General features: G+C 36.7%; 1 protein-coding gene across 3 annotated transcripts in view; it reads left to right on the forward strand.

The window, feature by feature from the left end:
* Positions 1-21221, forward strand: part of ZNF536 (zinc finger protein 536) — a 348533-nt gene that overhangs the window by 204151 nt on the left and 123161 nt on the right. For all 3 annotated transcript variants that reach the window (XM_061469112.1, XM_061469110.1, XM_061469113.1), the window contains one exon: positions 14296-14448. In XM_061469112.1, the coding sequence (XP_061325096.1) occupies positions 14296-14448 (153 nt within the window). The remainder of the gene's footprint in view (positions 1-14295; positions 14449-21221) is intronic.

Here is a 21221-nt window from a genome sequence, read left to right on the forward strand (position 1 = left end):
GTGCAAGTTAATGAAGTTCTGTGTCAAAAGAAAGCTTTGGTGCCTTTGCATGTTTCAGAGAGCAGTCAGATCCGCTGAATTTTTTCTAAAACTGCAGGTGAACTGTGGCACCCTGTGTCGGAAGATGCAAAGGGCCTGGTCTCTGGGAGGAATCCTACATGACTGCCCTCAGTTTCTGTGCTGTCAGTGTGCTTCCACCACATCCCTGGGACACCCTGTTCTGGTAGGAGGGGTTGGTATGTCCTTGCTCCCTCAAATGACCATGCCAACTAAAGTCCCTGATAATGACAGAGGCAGTGATTTTGCCTATGATATTGGCAGCAAGCTACTACTAACTGATCTCATGTTGCTGGTTATCTGCCATCAGAAGACCTTCAGATATTTAAAACATTTGACGACTAGCAACTTCTGCATCATAGATGAAAAGCAAAGAATGATCTGGATGCATACCATCTCCTGTCTATAATTCTGCTTTGACTATGGTCATATGATGCATATTTTTCAGGGAATATTTTCAATAACGCTTACTGATGTAAAGCATTCTCATCCAGAAGTCTTGCAAAGCATTATCAGAATAAATACGAATATGTGGAGAATCATTATGTTTGATTTCCTTTATTATGTGGTTAAAATGTAGATCATACTGCTGTTTTGGATCACAGTCTTAATTCCAAAAAATTACAATCATCAGAGGTGGATTATATCTGTATCTTTTCAAATAGATGACAGAATATATTTCTGTGCTGTTTTTCCCTAAAGAAAAATTGAAAGGTAAGAGGCAGGAGTTTCAAGTAACATTGCAACATTTAGTTGTCAAAATATGAATGGAAATTGCCATCATAGGGACTGCATGTTTACTCTCATACTTCAAAAAAACTGCAGTGAAAGTGTATCCACAAAGAAAGGAATCTCTTAAAAAAACTAAAAAAAATCAAATAATGTCTTAGTAAATGAGCAGTGATTCAATGTAACTAAAACAAATATTAATTGAAAAGAACCCTGGAATACAGAGAAGGGAGTACAACACTGTTTGGTGAGCAGCATTCACTGGAGCAGTACTGCAGGTGATGCTGCCTATTCAGAAGTTCTTTATTGGAATACAGTTCCACTGATACACATACAACACCCATCAGCTGGTACTGTCTCGTATCCAAGCTGCCTTTCCAAAGTTGCAGCTTCCTGTTACTGTTTATTTTAAATACAAAATGCTACTCTCCTGCAGTTTTATGATAAAAGTTGGTATGACAGCAGTATGGAGTTACTGACTATTAAGCAGTGATGGGTTTTGGTTGTCCACCCTTTATTAAAATATTTCAGCACTTTTTAGCAAGCTCTACTACCCAGTAGTCAAAAGGATCCCTCTTTGACACAAGTAGGCATGATCCTTGTGACTGGGCTGCATATCTGTAGGTGGGATATCACAGAATCTGTAGCCAGAAAAGAACCAGCACTCGTGAAATTGTTGGAATTGTTTCAGTTTCAATTTCATTTGACCAGTTTATATAGCCATTCACCTTTTCTCAATCCCATACGTTACTTTGTTAGGTTGGCCTGTCCCACTGTAGACAGCTTTCAAATGTTACTTGTTGCAAGCCAGTTTGTTATGTACCAAATTCTGTCTTGGCTTGTGAGGTTATTGGAGTAGCTCCCACTAGTACCATCCTGAAAAGGCATGGAAACGTGTCTTCACAAATGCAGTAGCCTGCATTCAAGAGTTTATATTAGTCTATTCACTGAGATGGTACTTACTGTGTAGTGTCTCAGCTTAAACTAGCAATTGGCCAGAATTAAGACTCTCTACAGTTATCCTGATGTGTTTTGGGCTTTTTTTTCCAGATTTTGTCAGATTCAGGGATTTATTTTGTGCGTATAAATCATGGATTGTTTTGTCACAACAGAGCAAGGTGTTGAAAGTTTCCTATCTATACAAAGTGTTTAGCCAGTCTGGTTAGTGTTTATATCCTATACACTGCAGGTAATTTTACTACTGTTCAGAATAGCGAAGATTTTGTGAAAAGCTGGTCTTTGTCCATATGTTGTGGAATTATTCAATATGTGCTTGTGAAAATTCTGTTTCTTCCAAGCGCAACTTATGTTTGTCATCCCCTGGCTATAAGATGATGCTTTTTAAATAAGTGTGTCCACTTTAAAGGACATGCTATTGTTGAGTCATTTCCTTTAAAGTCATTGTGGCTTTGTAAGGTTTCCCCTATTCTCCTTCACTGTAAAGATCTTCTGTCCTGCATATCTTACCTTTCTGTGATAAGGTGTCCTTCTGTCAGCATTCAGTGTCACATGGGCATTACAAGCTGGTAATTTCATGTTGGTAATTGCTGCATGATGGTTACAGAGTGGTCATTGCTTCTGAAGATGCTGATTAGAAATGGTGCAATATGTTGTAAAGCCATTCACAGTGATGGGAGTCAAACACTCAGCAGAGTGGAGACTAAAAGATTGTGTTTTGTTAGGGAGGCATTAATTACCTGCTGCTGGTTTAGAATTTCTGAGGGAAAGGAATCTGAAATAAGGAGCCACAGCATTTACTTTTTTCCTTACTGGCTGTTCTAAGATTAAAAAATTATTTTAAAAGTCATGGTGCAAAAGGTTAAGGGTAAGAGTCTATTCACTTTTTTTTCCTGGCTGCTTACAGCTAAAAATTTTGTTTTACAGAAACTCAGTCTGTGAATTCATACTTAAGATAGTTCTATATGCTTTTGACTGTGTTCAAGAGGATCAGTCAGCACCAGATGCACTTGACTGACTCCAAGTATTTATAAGCATACAATAGCGTGTTACAAATTCAGTCCTGGGATGGATTTCATTGCATCATTCATTGCAGATTTTTGCAGTCAGATGTGTTTCCTGTACCTTACCATACAGGTCGTAACATATGGGACCATCTTTCAGAGGATGATCTGAATTTTTCCAGACTGTTTTACAGAATTTCTGTTTTCTGAGTTGGTCAATAGTTAAACCTGGACCTCATGGGCATGGCAGAGGAGCTCATGAGAACATTTTGGCTGAATTTCTGATGACGTTCATGAGGTAGAGGAGCAGCACCTGCTGTGATGATAACAGAGACAGACTAATTCCAGGGCAAGGCAGCTTTCAAAGCCAATTGAGCATCATGTGACTGTATAATTTAAAAGAAGAAGAAACAAGCTAGAACTTCAGCATAGCCTGTCTCCCCTGTAAATGAGAAGTGAAGCAAATGGATATGGCCTTGAATACACTTTTTAATTTTTCAACACTGTATTTTGCCGACTTCAGTTCACTCTGTTGACTGTTCAGTCAGGCCATTTTTAAATTAAAAAGGAATACACGGTTGAATTATTTATTAAACAAAAGGTGCTTCCGTGCATGCAGACTACCTGGATGTTGAATTTCTTTTACCACTGGAGTCTGAAGAAAGTGCATTGCTAATAAGTTAAGAGATGGAACAACACTCCATCTTCAAAAACAAGACTTCCTCTGTCTATGGGGCAGACAGCTAACTTGTGTTTGTCCAGTCACAGAAGAATGTGGATCTCTATTCAAGTGTCTAATTTTGACCTTAGTGTGAAGTTGTTTCCTCAGTTTGGCTCCATAGAGACAAAATGTCATTAATTTCTGGGAGAAATGTGCCTGCAAATAATTTAGTCTGAATTATCTCCTAATTTTATGCATGCTCCTTATGGGTTAAAATATGTATTTGCTGGTAAATTAATGTGGAGGAACTGTAAACAAGTGGAAGAAGGCTTGCGAAAACTGTACTGCGTTACCATCAGCCTGTATGTCTCTTGAGGTTAACAGTTCATCTTAGGGGCATAAGTACTTTGAACAGACACCCTTGCGCTGCTCAGCACGGTTACTGCTTCTGTGTTGGTGTTCCAGATCTGTGCACAAGCCAGCATTTCTTTTATTTTTAGAGGAACATGGCCTTCAGGTACCTGATCTTATCTTGTCCCCTTCCCAGAAGAAGACAGCTCCTAGCTTCTGAGTAGACTGTCTGGACTTCAAATCCTTTTGGCCAACCTCACTTAATCTGAGGGAACATCTGTCCAAAGGTTGATATTTCTCATCACCAATCTGGGACTTGATAACTATCTAGGATTATAGTGATATGAGAAGTGTAATGTGCTGCAAAAAGCCAGTGACCATGGCAGCAAAGAGGCTTTAGAGGAAGGTTTAGAGCACTCCAAAGAGCTCCCAGTCACACCAATGTGTAGGAGGGTGGTTGTGAGCCTGTAGCTTTCCTGTGGAAGGGAAGGAGCGAGCAGTAGCAAGTGGCTGGGCACACCCTGGCTTTGATAGCTACAGATGGAGACCTAAAAGATTGCAGGGCCACAGTCCAACACCAGCACATGTAAAATAAGGCTCAGGATTTAGATAACTCTGTTCCAGCATACTGACGTGCATGGCCACAGTCCAACTCCAACACATGCAAAATTAGTTTCAGGATCATTCCAGCATACTGAAGCCTATGCCTAAACCAGTTACTGCCACAAGCTCAGCTAAATCAGAGGAGAGAGTCCAAAATAGTATTTTTTTCTCTCTTTTTTTTTTTTACCGTCACAGTTTAGATGAAAAAAAAATAATATTTTTGTAGTAGAGAAGGGAAGCTGATTTGCTGATATATCAGCTCCATAGGCAGCATTTAATATTTTTGTAGCCGACAAACAGCATATTATAGCATAGTGTAATTTAAGGCTATTTTACAAAACATAGATAGAGGTTGACTTTTTCAGATACATCATTAGTGTAAAAAAATCAATGAGCCTATTCATATAATATCATGTTTGAAGACATCGTGGTCTCAGCATGCCCACAATACACTGTTAAAACAATGAGGATAAAACCCCATACTGAACAGTTAAAGGATCCCTTCTCAAGATTAGAAGTAATTAATTTAATCAATATTTTTTCCATTATAGCAAAACTCATTAACATTTTTTATTTATAGAAAAAAGGGTGATAGTAAAATAGATTCAGCAGTTCAGAGTTGCTCACAAGTATTTTCTCATGTACATTTTTGTGAAATGGGGAAAGAAGTTAGAAGTTATACTGAACTGGCGTGTACTGAAGAAGTTAAAAGGGAGAAAAAATATTTACAGAGGTATTTGTATTAGCTCAAAGCAGTCATTTAGTATGAAAGCAGCACTGGAAAGTAAAAGGTAAGAAAACAGAGATACTGGAAAAGTGTCTAAATGTTGTAACACACACCGTGACATTATTCACATTTTGGAGACGCTGTCAGCACCTCTGTAATCAGTAATCTGCAAATGGAATGACAGTCTTTAATTCTTTCTCATTTTGTTGAGGGGGAAATCAGTACTTTAGTCACCTGTACAGTTGGTTTTATGAGACTGAGTCTATTATTGGTTTCTTTCTTACTGGCATCTACAGAAAGACGTTTTTGTGACATTTAAAATAATTTGCATTTTTCTTTATTAGAATGATTTATTTTTTAAAAAAATCTGATGACCTGCTACCAGCCTTTCTATGCTGATAATAATAATGAAAAGGGGTTTTCTTAATCAATAGTAAGTAAAAACTTGTCCAATGATACCTGATGCCCTAAGAGCTCCTTATCATGTAGTCAAGTCTGTGGTTCTGACTTGAAAAATGATTTGCTTGTTTTTTCAATTTGCTTAAGCCCAGCAACTGAGGGTGAAACTTGGCTAGTGTTGTTATCAAATATTTTGACACAAATACTCAAAAAATTTAAAATATATTAATGGATTTTGAAAACTACATGGAGTTGGGTGTTAATTTGCCATTAAATCTCACAGGTTCTTGTTGGGCACATGGGAAGAACCTAGAGAAAATAGATCCAATACCAGTGTCTTCCACCCAGATGCACCATCTTTCCTACAGTTTACTGGCACCATCTTAAATTTTCCTCACAGGGTAGTCTCTACTCTATACCAAATGGTTCTGTTTGCTTCATATTTATTTTAGAAACAAGCTCATAATGAAGTACACCTTACCTGTTGGTCTATAGGTATGTAGAGGTGCTAACATGTGGAAGACACATGGTAAGTATGGAAGCAAGAAAGCAATATATTCATTCACAGAAGTCCAGTTAATGGTTATTTTAGTTGATTAGCTAGCAACTTCATTTTGTCCCTCATGAAATTGCCTCCACAGATCCTTACTTCTGGAGCTTAATCAGCAGTAGCAATCCATCCCAGGAGTCGGAGATCAGGAGTACTTAATTAAAGAGGGACTATAAGGCAACTCTCCCAAATTGGATATCTGATCTAGCCTTGGCATCAGGAGAGCAATGCTAGGTAAAAGTGTTTATCAAGCTCCAGGTAGCCACTCCACAAATCTCAGAGATGGGAATATGACGCAGACAGCCTGTAGAAGCTGCTATAACCTGAGTAGTATAGGCTTTAAGGCCATCTGGTACCTGAACACCTGCCTGCAAATAGCACATACAAATCCAAAAGATGGTCCAGTTGGATAGCTTCTCTGGTTAGATTCCCCACTGGAATTTTCTCCAAAAGCAGTAAACAATCTGTATGAAGTGTGGAAAGACCTTGTCCTCTCTGGTCAGTAATCAAGTGCCCATTTCAAATTTAGGTGACAGGATCAAAACTAACACAGGTAAGTTAAGGGCTTGGGTAAGAAAACTAGTGAAACAGGCTTACATGAGAATCACAGACCACAATTGGTGGGAACATTTGGTGAAAATCCAGAATATTCTGAGCTCTTTTAAGAAAAGGAGAAGAAAACCATGTCACATGGAAGGTTTGAAAGTTAACATTGCTGTCGGAAATATAAATAAACTCCAGAGTAAACTTTAAGGATAGATGGCAACATTGGCAAAATACCAAGGAAACATCCATAAGTATATATTTAAACCAGGCATTGCTGATCCAAAGAGTAAATATCTGCTTTGCTTATGAAAATACATGTTCTGGGCACAGAAGTACAATAAGGTGTTCTGGCAGATCAGATGTGCACTTCTGAAGAAAGCAAGAACAAACAGAAGCTCAAAACTGAGAGTAACTAGCACTGCATCCAAAACAGCAAACAGACACATCATTCTAATGAATGACAAAGCACATCCTCTTTTAAAGCATCGACTTTTCCTGTGGAAAGATTGTACAAGTGTAGAACTTCATGAGCCTCATTTGGTAAACTCAGTGATTTGGGATCTGAAGTGCTTTGATCTGTACACTCAAATGAAGGATGTGGGATTTCAAAGCCATGATTCAGGAATAGCATTACTGAAAACCCAATGAAGTAGTTGAATGGTAGAAGGGTTTCATGTGAAGAGCTTAGGAATGAAGATAGCAGGATTTTGAAACAAACCAGCAAAAAGAGAGTTAGAGGGAATTCTGTAGTGTACCCGTGGTCATTTGCTGCAAGCTCAGCTCTCATTAGGTAGTTGGAGGTTCCAGGATCTAGTAGTGATACCATAAAGCTGAAGACTATTTAACCAAAGACAAGCACTCTCATGGCCATGCTCTGTGTATGTCTGAGTTTTTTAGTTGAATGCAGTGAAGGACTGAGCACAGGTCTGACTGCATAAATTGTAATTTACACTTTTGAATTATATACCATATGTCCATGTGGTTTTAGAATGAGCACTGGAAGACGATGAAGAATTTTGGTATGACTATATGTGCATATATTTAAAAAAATCTTCCGCACTCTTTTCAGTTTCATTTTATAATTTTCTATGATTCAGTCTTCTCAAAACTAGCATTTCAGTAATGTGCTCTGGTCCTTATTCAAATCTAAGTGTTTCATTGAGTTCTGTTGGGCTGGGGAGGTATACAGTGGCAGGATTAAAGTTTTGAGCTTACTTTTTTCCCATGCATGTATGAAGATTTGCAGGATAATGGTGTTTAACTGAATCTTCTTGGTGCATGGACCTTATTCCATTGATTTTTGTATAACTGAACTCAGTATCACCAATTAATAAAACAATAAATACAGAAAATGAACTATTTTGTGTTTTATTAACAATTTGCATTTCATGTAGTATTTCACTTTAAGTACAAACTCATACTCTCAAATGGTAAGATGTAATTGCTGATCATGTATCTCTTTGTTCCAGACACTTTTATAAAAGTGTATGTATTATGTATGATGTGACCTTCAAATGTCATGAATGCATTGTGCAATAAACTGTCAATATTTGTGGCTATAAGGTACTAGATGACTTTTACAATAATTGGAACAGCTTTATTAAAAGCTTGGATCACTCAGCTGGTTAAAGAGAAAGACACAGGCCAATGTTCATCTGGGAGTTTCTTTCTGCCAACTGTTAAATGAAAGATGCTGTAAGGTGCTTAAGATGTCTTTTTTCTTTTTTTTTTTTAAGATTCAGTTAACAAGGTCTCATGCAAATAATGTTCACTCCAATATGCTTATTTTTCAGTCCAAACTGAGCTCTGTAAATTAATGGCAAGTAACCAACCCTGTGTTTTAAGTATTACATCTGATTTCTGTGTCCTTTGGTCATACAATTCTTCAAACAAATCAGGCAGCTAAAATGTTGTACTCAGAAACTGTGTTTGAACTTTGATTATCTTAAATAGTTTTAAAATTTTAGAATAACTTGAAAAGTAAGACTGCTAAGAACTCCAAAACAAAAACTCTGTAGGGAATTTGATTGAAATGAAAAAAGAGGATAAGAAGCATTTTTTGATAAACAAAAGCTTAATTTTGGTTATGTGTCTATTGATGTCTCTTTGTGGTTTATATACATATACAGCCTCTTGTGGGTTTCTCAGAATGTGTACCACAGTGAAAAGCGTTAAGATACAACCAATATTTCCATACAAGCAGTATTGTCATGCAAAGTGTTTTGTCCCCATGGGGTGCAAAAAGTACCTATCTCCAAGTGTGTCCTGTCTCCAGGTGTGGGCTTAAGGTGTGCGTGTGCTGCCCCCCGCCCCATACCCAGCCACCAGTTACTAAGAAATTGCTTAGAGTATTTTGCCTCCCTTTCTCTTGTTCTTCAGATAATGCCTAGATAGCTCTCTTGAAGCCCAGGGTATTGGCTATGACTGTCATTCGCATGCTTATAAATGTCGGAATTCTTACCTTATAGAAATGATTGTGAGAATTTTAATTCTGTTTAATTTAGCTTGTATTTTGAATTAAAATCTGCTTATGCAGTGACCGGTAGCAGAGGCTGGACAGTTTGTGCTTTTAGTTTGTTCAGAGCGCTAAGTGAGAAGCCTGATGTCAGAAGTGGTATCTTTTATTTACCACTGGAACCTTCAGTATAATCTTTATTTCTAATAATACAAACAATGTGAATGCTGCTTTCTCACTAGTAGGCCTCCTTTCCAATTCTCTTCTAAAATAGCTCTCTGTTTAAACAAATTCCCTGCCAATCCATAGTAACAGTGTAAGATTCCCATATATGGCCATTATAAAGCCTAAATCCTTGATGGAACAATAGAGACAGCAAGTTGCTCCTGACCTAAGACATTAGTAACTCTTTCCGGAGGCCTAAAATATAACTGTAATATTTAGTAATATTAGTCTCTTTCATTTGAAGCCATGAACTTCACTAGCAAAAAAGTGTAGTGACATCTGCTAATAGGATTCTAATTTCAAATTATGAGCACTGGGCTGGATTCTGTTCTCATTTACATCGAAGCATAGTAATTGAAGCTCCTTCAGGTAGCTAGAAAAATAGGGTTAATTATATCCCTAATTATACTCCTATTTTCTGCTATTTTCAGTATTGTTAAAGCTTTTTCTAAGGAACAGGCAAGAAAAGTAAAGCATGTTTTCCCAGAAACTTTGCATATCATGTACTGCTTCCCAGGGAATGAGGTGGTCAAGTCCAGGCATACTTGCATAAAGGTGGCAGCAGTGACAGAATTAACACATTGAATATCCTCTAACACCATTCTTGAGATTAGATTCAGGATATAATTTTTCCTGCCAGAAAATGGGCTAATCAGGGTGGTTTATAGATCATAAAAAAGTAAATGTGGTCACTACCACTTCTCGTTTTTTATGTTTTGTTTAGCAATTACAGGCAGTTCTAAAGAACTACAAATATTTTGAATTTCAGAAATATATGAAAACCTGGGATTATGTGCAGCTTTACAGGCTTACGACCATATTTTCAAAGGCTTCTTTAAAAATGTCTGAAAAATGTGCAAGCGCAAACACATCACAGTGTGATTACCTATTCTGTGAGTTGATTACCTTTTCCATGTGACTGCCTGGTTTTGGCTAATTTGGCAATCCTTGTGTCAACGAATTCCAACTGACAGCATCGATAATTTAGTCTGCACGAGGACTGCAATTTAGCTCCTTTGAACATGAAAGTACCTCTTTGTGAATTGCTGCACTTTCACATACACGCAGCAAATAAATACTCTGATAAAATTTATGGGACATGCATGTAGATGCTCCTTTGAAAGTTTGGCTGCTAACATGACTGAAGTCAGTGCTGCTACCTAAACAACTGAAAACAGGTTTCTTTTTAGAATGTTTTTTTTTCTAATCGTTCACTAGACTCATCCCAGACAGGTAGACCAGTGGTATAGAACATCTATGGAATTTTCAAATAATTCTTTTTCTTTTGCTCTTCTTATGGTTGGCTAGGTACCTTTTGCTTAGAGTACACAGATTCACTATCCACCTAAGTTTGTCTTCTCTTTTCTTGAGAGGCATTGTGCCTCTGTAGCTTCTTCATCTGTGTGTCAAGGGCACTGCTAGCCACGGCAGTAGCTCATTTCTGGGTAGACCATTTCAGATACATAGTAAGATACCTGATGTAAATAAGGATTCACTGGTGTGCTTCTCTCTTTTAAACTGCTGCTGGCTCAAAATTGTTTATTTGGATTATCTGGTTCTGTGGAAATTTCCTTTCCAGCTACTTTAGTGTCATTTCTGGCTTTTTGTGCCTCCTCTCCTGAGAAGCAAGCATCTGTCTGAAGAAGGGCTAGGCCTTCAAATACTGATCTTATGGATTGCTTAATTTCCATTTCAGTCTATGTGGTGAATATATTTGCTCACATTTGGCCAAATTGGCTCTTTGGTTATGCAGCTAATCACCACCTTCTGATATGGATGTTCAAGTGAACTTTGTTTACTTGCATTTGTCCCATGAGAATGTGACAGGAAAGCTCTGCTAAAGTAAATTCAGAGACAAAGCTTGGAAGCCTAACATCTAGTGTATGCATCTATACAATATTTTATACTGTGTACTATTATTTCCTGCACTCAAATCAGGAAAGATAGGGATGGGCAGGAAGACATTCAAGATGCAGACCTGCCTATAATGGAACTAGGTAGTAAGAAAAAGCAGTCTAATCTCACATGCATGTACTGCGTATCATGTAGACCACATAACTCAGTGAACCACAATGGCTGTCAGATAAGTAACTTCTCTCCTTCCTTCCTGATCTTTTATCCTCGGAATTGAGCAGCCCAAAAGCCATAGCTCAAATCCCGAGTAAATCATAAATTAATTTGCTGGGGCTAATCCTAGTTCTGCAGGTCAATAAAACATTACTGCAGTTTTGCACAGAAACAGAACTACCAGTTTCTACTTAGGAAGGGGTCTCAGTAACAGGAGAAGGGGGACTTTAGTGGTGTTAGGATAAGCAGCGTTTGGTAGAGCTGAAGATTTTTCATTCCCCCCATACACTGCTGTTGGCAAAGTCTCTATACACCAGCTTGCTTATCAACATTTTCCTTGCTTATCTGTTCTTTTTCTGTGTCACATTTCCCCCCCTTTTTTTCCCCCTTTTGATTTAAGAGGCTCAGTATAAATGCTCCTGTTGTAGCAGTCAGTGAGACTTAAGTGCATTTTAAACTTAAGTGCCTTGACAGTAGGTAAATTTTGCCAAAATGGGCCCCTGGTAAGAAGCTTGGGGCGGCATTTGATGGAGGAGAGTCGGCAGCCTTGAATGTATCTTTTCATTGTTCGAAATAAAAGAACTTAGATGTAAAGCAGCTCATTCAGGTAGCGATGGCCTCCAGCACTTCGGTGGGCTTTGTAGACAGAGGAATTCAAAAGAAAACCCCTCAGCCCAGCTTTAAAGTCTTAGGAATGCTTACACTGTGGGAAGAAAAATTCTTCAAGGTAAGGCCCCTGTTAGAGCAAAGCCTTTGGAGCTATCTACTGTATGTCTACTTAAATCTAAAAGAAAACTCTTCAGACCACCCACATCTTTCTTTGCTTCATTGTTGTTTTCAGTTTGCTTTTTCAGAGGGATTAGTGCTAGAGTAAACTCCATCGTCTCACTGCCTTGAAAAAATTCAATTTTGTGTAAAGTGAAAATTAGACTCTTAAATCTGCAAAGTGAGCTGTTTATCTTACAAATTTATTCTTTTTTTATTGGGCCACACATATTCTAGATAGAAAGATAAAAGGCAAATGGATAACAGGCCATCATTTAGAGTGACATATAGCAAAACATAACTAGTAGGCTTAGTCGGTAAATTCCTCCTGAGTGGCTTGTTAGCTTTATCTATATATTTATCTATAATGCTGATATAGTATTTATTGAAAACCAAAATAAAATCCTGCAGTTTATCATCATGCGGTCTGGTTTTTGCACTTCAGAAAAATCTTTTTGCACCCGGGAATTATTTTTTTCCTGAAGCAACTTGAGACATAACTATATGCAACTTTTGAGGAGAAAAATAAAAGGAAAATCTGAACTCTTTAGGAAGCCTGGAATTATAAACTAGAACCTATATGTGTGTTTCTGGACTCATAAAGACAAAATAAACTTCTGCAGTATGTTACTTTACATACTTGTGAATAATTCAAAATGACAGTTACTAGATTTCTAACTTCAATACTGTGCTTCAACTCTGCAGTCTAAGAACAATCAGAAAAGGTTAAACAAGAATTTGATGTGAAAAGTATCAGAAATTACCTTTTAAAAATTAGCAAGAACTTGATTACATGCATGACTAGGAAAAGGATTTATATATATATATGTATAAATCACTGCATTATGCCCTTCTTTCAGCTTTAACTGAAATAGTTTAGAGGGACCATTTTATAATAAATAATGAAATGCCTGTTAGTGTTACCTTTTCCAGAGATGTGGGTATTTGGGTCTGTGCTACTGTGTGAATAGTTTTTGTTTGAGCCAAAATGTTTAAATCTTTCTCATGTCCCATCACTTCCATTTAAAAAGCAATGCTGTGTAAATTGCACTATGTTTCCTGACAGCTTTAGTTACTTGTCAAATGGGTAAAGGCAGAACGTTTTTAGTCAGTATTTCATGGTTGAAATAATCAAGCCTCTGCATGCAGATTTTCACTATGTGCTCTCCACCTCAAGAGAACCCATACAGCTCAGCTTTTGCACAGGGGTCTGATGATGTGCCCATGTCTGTGGCACCTCTGAGGCATGCCAGGAGTATAAATCTGGTTCAGGATGTCAACATTTGCTATGGTACTTTTTGGTGAAATTGTGAACTGATACGTGTATGTAATATTATGTGTTTCTCTAAGTACAAGTGAGTCTTGAATAATGGTTTGAATAATGACTTGTTTAAAGTGCCCTACATTTTTTGCAATTTTTATGTCATTCTTTTGTAAGTTATTTTGTTCCTAGCCTGCTTGCATAATAGCAGCCTGTGCAAGATAGCTGAGAATGATTGTTTATTTATATCTAGAGAAAGATGTTCTGGAGTCTCACCCCTTGTATTACAATGCAAAGAATAAGTGTAGCTGTAAACACTGAAGGAGGAAACTGAGGAGCTGTGTGTGAGAGGGAGAAGGAATTCTCCTCATCTGACCAATTTTTCCATTGCCTTTCCCATAATATTAGGTCACTCACTAGGCTGTGTGTTGTAGCTCCAGTGCTGAACTGTTGCAGAGGGAAGTTGATTAGCTTCCTTGTAGTCATCTCCACCACTGTTGGAACCTCTGCCACAGCAAACCTCTTGTTTTAATATACTGATGCAAACTTTTTTCCTCTTAAAAGCATACAGATTTTCACAATACTTATAAATTAAATAGATTCAGCAAAACAACAATCTCAAACTTTTTTTTTTTTTAAATTAATAGGAACTAAGCAAAAGAAGAAATCAAACCAGCTGCTGACACAGCTGTTTCTTTTCTTGTATAATTCAGTTCAATATAAAGGTACCATATGCTGCTTAAAATGATGATAGGAAAGATGAAATAATTTAAGACAATAACAAGAAAATACAGAAATTGTCAGCATTCTGTCAGATTTAAAGAATGAAATAGACAGGTGTAGTATTGACATGTTTAACTTTGTGTTGTGTTAGCAGTTTTAGCGAGAACAACTTCTGACATGTGCTGAAGTGATGTGAGAACATTTCTGTGTTGCAGACATTGGAGAAGAAGCTGGGAGATCTGTAGGAGTCCAGCAGCCAGCTTTACTGAGAGACAGGAGCCTTGGTTCTGCCATGAAAGACTGCCCATATTGTGGAAAAACTTTCAGAACATCACATCACTTAAAGGTCCACTTGAGAATACATACAGGTGAGAGGAACGAGTGAGCAGAGCGCTGTCGACATGCCGTGTGTGTGTGTGGGTTAATGTAATATGTGGCTAGGAGCCTTAATTCCCAATGTAGATTTGGGCTCATTAGTTGGAGAAAGTCGTTTGAGAAAGATATATGACAGTCTTAAATAAAAGCACAAGGAATGTGTTGTTGGATAAAGACCACTATAATAGAATCATCTTTTCCCAGTTGAGGTTATTTCTGTCTCATTCCCTGCTTCATCACTGTTTCCTTCAATTACCCTTGTCCTTCAATAGCATAAGCCTGTTGGTTTCAGACTTAGTTATAGTAACTGCTTCAAAGGCCTTCCTTCACATCTGCTTAGGGATTCTGTATTTTTTTCTCAGAGTTACTATTTGTTCCATTTAGCACACTCATTTTTAATCTCTCACTGTTCATATGAATGCATCGGCTTCATGGATCTGCCTGTTTTTTTATTTATTTATTTTTACTGGAACTCACCCAGCTTAGTACCTGTAAGTAGTAAAACTTACCATGTTTTATTTTAGGAACAGTCACAGCATTTCTACCCTACAGAGACTTACTGCTGATCTGGATTCTCACTTTATGTCACTCTTTGGGTGAACTGCTCTCAATACTAGTAAACCATCCCACTCCATTTAAATTAAAATACCTTGTTTGCTTAGAAGTATATATGTGCATGGTAAAGTTCATGTAGAGACACAGTATATGTTTAAGAAGACTTACTCTATCCATAGTTAAAATCTGACGTACAGTGTTGATATCCATCCAGTTTGTGTCCAGTATGATACAGTTTTCTTCCAAGACTTAGGTATTGTGGTAGGCTTTGGGATAGTATGCAAAACTGGACATTTAGGAGACCTCTCTTTGGAAACAGACATAGTGAACATTGTAATTGTGAAGTCATTCTCATTTTAAACCATTTAAAATTAATTTCAAAATTTTCCTGCTGCTTTTCCAATTGAAAGGTAAAATAAATTACATGAAGAAATACTTTCCAGTTGTACATCCACCTTGAAAAACTCCACTTTCACTGAAGTACCAGATAAGCAGTATTTTTCTCCTTTCCCAAAATAAGCAGTCATGTTTCTGCCGTGTGCTTGCACAGATATAATATACTTAGTATTTGGATTGCAAATATAAGGCCTGATTTTAAAAAAATTGAAGGCTGAAAATTATTTCAAGAAAAACATGTCACTGTTGAGATGCGAAAGCTCATTCATTGTATTTTTTTTTTTCTTCTTTTCCTGGATTGTGGATTAGGAGTATATATTCCACACTGGTTTGATCTGAATTTTAAAATTTGGCACCCTAAGATAGCTTTTTCTGATTGGATTGCAGGGCAGGAGTATTCTTTCCCCTGTGCTGGACTTTGTGAAAACCCTATTTATGTGCTCTATTTGTGTGCTTCCTAATGTAATAAAAATAAATAAATGATAGTTGTTTTATTGGAAAATCTTGTAAATATTAGTTTTAAACAGTTTGACATTTTTACTGTTGGAGAAGCAAAGGAAAATTCTTTAAAATGACCTGAGGATATCTACCTCTCCCCTTTGCTTTATTATATAGTGGTCATTTTGTTCTTGTTTTAAAGATGGCAGCAATTATGCATCTGGTATTTGTGGCTTAGAACTAGTAGAAAGTAAATTAATTGCAATGGAAATAGTCCATAAAACTTGTATATTAAAACTGACTAAACAAAATTAAAACAAGGAAAAATAAACCATGTATAAAATAACAACAAAAAAGAAAACATCATACAGACTGTTGAAACAACATTCACAATATATTTAAAAACCATTCTCATTTAAAAATAGATAAAGATCAATTTCCATTAGGTTGAGAACAAAATATTAGTAAATAACGAGAAGAGTATGTTTAAATGGAGCAATATTTTGCATATTGGAAATAATCCTAATAAATATTATAAAAATGTAAATTGGCAAATTACTAGAGTTATTAAATAGAAATTAAGTTGCTTTTCAGTAAATGGAAATGATGTAATAGGTACCAGTTATTAAACAAATACTGGTTACTTCATACTTACCAGGGACAGTTTTCTGCCTTTTATGTCACACTGCCTTTATTGTATGCCTGGATCATATAACTGACTGATAAAAAACACTTTACTGTGTTTCTCCACTACATTAACTCAATTACCGTTCTTGTTCTCACAGCACCTGTTTGTTAGAGATGAGCTCAAGCAGTTCAGCAGAAGTCAGGTTCCTTTGAACATCTGTGTGTTTGGAGCCACATGAGTAGGTTGGTTCGGTACGCATGCCAAGGCAAGACCCAACGTCTGATCCAGCCAGGAGGTGCTTCTGTGGCACTTGGCCCAAAAAGGCTAGAGAAGCTGTCCATAAGACAAGGAAACTGTGCTCTATTTTAGAAGAATTAGCTAGTGTCCTGGGTGGCTTTTTATTTGTCAGCTATTTAATGGTTGCAACCTTCTCCACACTGAGTCTCCATTTCTGTGTAGTTTGCTATCACATAATAAGCTTTTGAAGAAAAAGTAAATAAAATCAAGGTTTTATTTAGCATGTTGAGTCGAGTTCCAACACACAATTGTAGATTTTTCTTCTTATCTATTCCAACGATATTCAGCCAGGAAGAGCTTTAAGGGGAAGATAGTAAGATACAATTTCTGAGTGTTCCTATATGATAACAAGAAAAGGGCATAATTATGTGAAATTAGTTTCTCCTTTCTTGCTCTAAAAGCAGTTGAAGGATGAGACAGTTCCTTAGTACAGCTCTGGCGAGAAGAGAGGAACGATCATCTGGGAAAAATGCTTCAGACCCTTGGGTCTTAGAAAAGACAGACAGAACTCTTGCAGCCCATCCTGGATGACTTTTTTTAGTTGACCAGTGGATAATGACAGACTATGGTCCTATTTCTTCAGGGCTACCTACCTCAACTCACACAACCTCACTGTGTGAAGAGATGCAGAAATAAGGCTAAATAATGTGTATGCACCCCTAGCACATAGTAGACATGTGGGTGGACTGGCCCTTTTGTGATTCAGCTTCCTGCTTATAAAATAATGTATAATAAAGCTGAAAAGTTTATAACACTGAAGATTAAGAGATACTTAGACTTTGTGAAAAAGAAAGCCATCTAGACATCTCAGCCCCATAATGTGCCATAAGCAGATGCTTGCAGAGTTTCTATTATTTCCCTTCTAGCAGCAGCAATTTAAGGTTACTTCATTCAGGGAACTTAGCAACATCTTTGTGTTCTTGAGCACTCTCAATTCTCTCTGAAATAAAATCAGTGGTTCAGTTTTTAGCTTACATGCCGAGGTCATTGGACTGCACAGAAGCAGTGTAATAAAAAAATGTCTTCCATTCTACCTTTGACAAGGAACGCGTTATGTAGGACACAGTTTCAGAGTTGCTCTAGCACCGCTTTACACTTTGCATTAGCATTCAAAAGCTACTGCAGACATAGACTAGTTTGGGTTGGTGTGGTCATTAGGTGCTCAGGTGTATTCCCAGCCTGACTGGCACAGTTAAATGCCTTTATTAAGGAAAAAATAACAATGTGCATGAGCATAGTAGAGCCCTGAAGAAGGTTTGGGTTGTGCCAAACAAAAGAAACCTAAGAAAGAGGGATAGGAAGAAAACACTTGGCAGGGCTGTGTCTATTGACTGAGAGCATGTTACGAGATGCATGATATATCTTAAACATATTAAATTTATTATATACATTTACAGTGAAATGTGACCAATTTTAAAACTTGCTTAGATGAATCAATGGAATACAGTAAAAATGGTGCTTTTAATGAATTCAGCTCACATTTTCTTCCTAAAAAAACTGCCTGTTGCCATTGTCTGAAGGCACTTGTAGTGGGATGAGCAATATGAATAATTAAGGAAAATGGGTATGTGTGCTCCAAGAGGAGACAATTTTGGTATTGAACATCCTTTATTCTTATATTTCTAAGATGAACTAAAAGGACTTTTCATTTCTCTAGATTCCTCCAGATTTCCCATCCTTAACATTATACAGCATGCCTTTTCTCCTGTCTTAATGACATCCCAAACTTTTGTTGAAAATAATTGATTGAGTTTAAATTTCCTTAAAAGTTTAAGAGGTAATGTTACAGTATAAATTTCCTACCAAACACTAAGTAGGGAAATATCCATTAGTGAAATTAACTACAGTTTCTAGGTAGCTAACAATGTGCAGTATACAGTAGGGCATGGCTAATGAACACTGCAGTGGGTGATATTTCATTATACAAATTAATGCTCACATTTTAATGGGAAAGTCACATAATGAATCTCAGCTTCAGTGACAGCAATTAGAGACACAGATTGTCCCCTTCTGGACAAGGCACTGTTTAGCAATAAGCAGCTGTGTAAAAAGTCTTCAGGTTTACAACATATATATATGCTTTGGGGGAATTAGTGTACAGTTTATATTAATGTACTGAATCTTCCCTGCAAAGTAACAACTGTATTTATCTCTCTGTGTTTTAACTAAGTAAAGACATGTAAAGAGGCTAAATAAATATTGTAGATGAGATATAAATAAAGGAAAATATGTAATTACAAAACTTTATAAAAATTAAAATATTTTATTGTAATGCCTAGGGCACAATTGAAAAATCTTTAATAAACAGAGTCAAAGGCATCACAAGTCTGTCTTTTCACAGGGTAGGGGTAGTTTCATCTTATATAATAGTGAAAAACTACTAGTAAAGGAAAGTGGTGAAGACAAGAAGTTAACTAGTATTTCTGACAAACAGATTAATTGTGTGGTGAAACATGTGCAGGATCCAGAAATAATCCTACAGAACCTTTGATATTCCATTTGGTTTAAAAAGTGTGAAGTGAATGATTAGAATGATAAAAGAAATTACTGTGTAAGAATAGGCATAATAATGAACTAATTAAACCATACAGCAATTCATTTCTAAAATATCTGCTGCACAATGAATAAAATAGGTTATCAATAACTGTTTCAATGGTAAAATAAAAAATGCTGGAAAATGTTTTCAATATTTTCATTAAGGAGTATTCTGCAGAATTATAAGACATTTGATTTCATTTGATTTGCATGAAAGAAAACTGTAGCTTGTTTAGAAATGTATAGGCTCAAATTGCAACTCCCATTGTCCCTGAGTGACTGTCAAGCCCCCACTGCTGGCTGCCAAAGCATGAGGTGTTGGGGTTCTTGTACAGATGCCCTGCCCTCACTGTACCAAAAAATTAATAGAGAAGCCACAGCAGTAAATATAAGCAACTATTTAAAAAGTACAGAGATTTAATAAGGGGAACTAAAAGTAATAGTAAAAATATGCACGTGATTCTCAGGGTTATGGAGGACAGGGTAAATTTCTGTAGATCTGGCAGGTTTAACAATTTGTGTCTTGATAATAATGGACAAGAATGGATGAAAAATTACCAACCATAGTGTAGAAGACTAAATATTCTTCTGTTCTTAGAAAGAAGCATGATGTGTTTTATAAGTATTTTCCAATGATACAATTCCGCCATTAACTGATGAGGCTGTTATGCTGTACCCCACTACATTTTAATGTTTTCTTAGAGTGAATGTGACTGGATAAAGTCTTAAAAATCCTGGCTGAAGAGCTCTCCAAATCATTAAAGTTCATTTAAAAAAACAAGTCTTGGAACATGAAGTAAGTTCTGGAGCATTTGTAGTAGTAAAAAACTACTATCTGTCTATCCTGCTATTTCCAAAAAGAATATGAAGGCCTTGAAATTATAAATGGACTATCCTGACATAAGTATTGGGTAAAATTACTAAATGAATTTGTTAATGAATTAAGAATTGGCAGCATAGTTGATACAATTTTACATTATGCAAGTAGGTTTTATCACATTTCTTTCTTTGTGAAAGTAGCTTCTTCTATGTGACAGTCCCTGCCTCCCACAAAAAAAAAAAAAAACAGTATACAGAGATGAAGTGGCAGTTCCACAGCAGTGCTTTCATGTCCATCTATTTAGTATTTCATTATTTGGAAGAGTATGTAAAATCACTTGATAAAATTTACCAATGACACAAAAAGGGTAAGTGCTAAAAATCATGGGGAGGCACTGACTAGTCACTTAGTCAAGTGGACTCTTTTCAACAATATGAGTTTTAAATCAGCAGAATGTAAAGGAACAAATACTAGGGGTGTTGATGTACTGGGCCTAGGATTATGGTAAAGAAGCAACAGATTATGAGCTGTTAGTTGACTTCTATAGCTATGGATGTAGACACAGTGTTGGACTGTGTGAGATTACTATTGAGCTGAAATTTCAGCAAAGCTTTAGTGGGCACTCATAATTTAAAAGGACATTGAAAAATTGGGAACAGTATTCCACTCAAGAGTGAGAGAAGGTGAGAGGTGACTGATTTACTGTCTGCAAGTATCTTCCTTAGGGAATAGACTTTTTTTACTAAAAAAATCTGTTTAATCCAGCAGGGGAAAATGTAGCAATGTTCAGTAGTAGAAAGCAGACTCGGGATGAATTCAAGCTAGAAATGAGACACACATTTTGAGTAAAGAAAATACTTAACCAGTCAAAAAGTTTACCAAGAGCCATGTTGGATTCTTCATCATTGCTGTGGTTGAAACAGAATATGTTTAAACTAAACCAAGTAGGTTTTGTTTCAAATTATTGTTATGATTTGATTCAGGAAATATCATGTGAGGGCCTTTGGCCTGTGTTGTACAGCAGATCAGACTAGATGATCATAATTGGCCCTTCTGGCTTTAAAATCTGTAAATCTATTTATAATCTGGCTGTGGTC

This window comes from Pezoporus flaviventris, unplaced genomic scaffold (genome assembly GCF_033815535.1).
Source record: "Pezoporus flaviventris isolate CSIRO_AGI_PZ_B2104156 unplaced genomic scaffold, CSIRO_AGI_Pfla_v1 ptg000054l, whole genome shotgun sequence".
In the NCBI taxonomy this organism is placed as follows: Eukaryota; Metazoa; Chordata; class Aves; order Psittaciformes; family Psittacidae; genus Pezoporus; species Pezoporus flaviventris.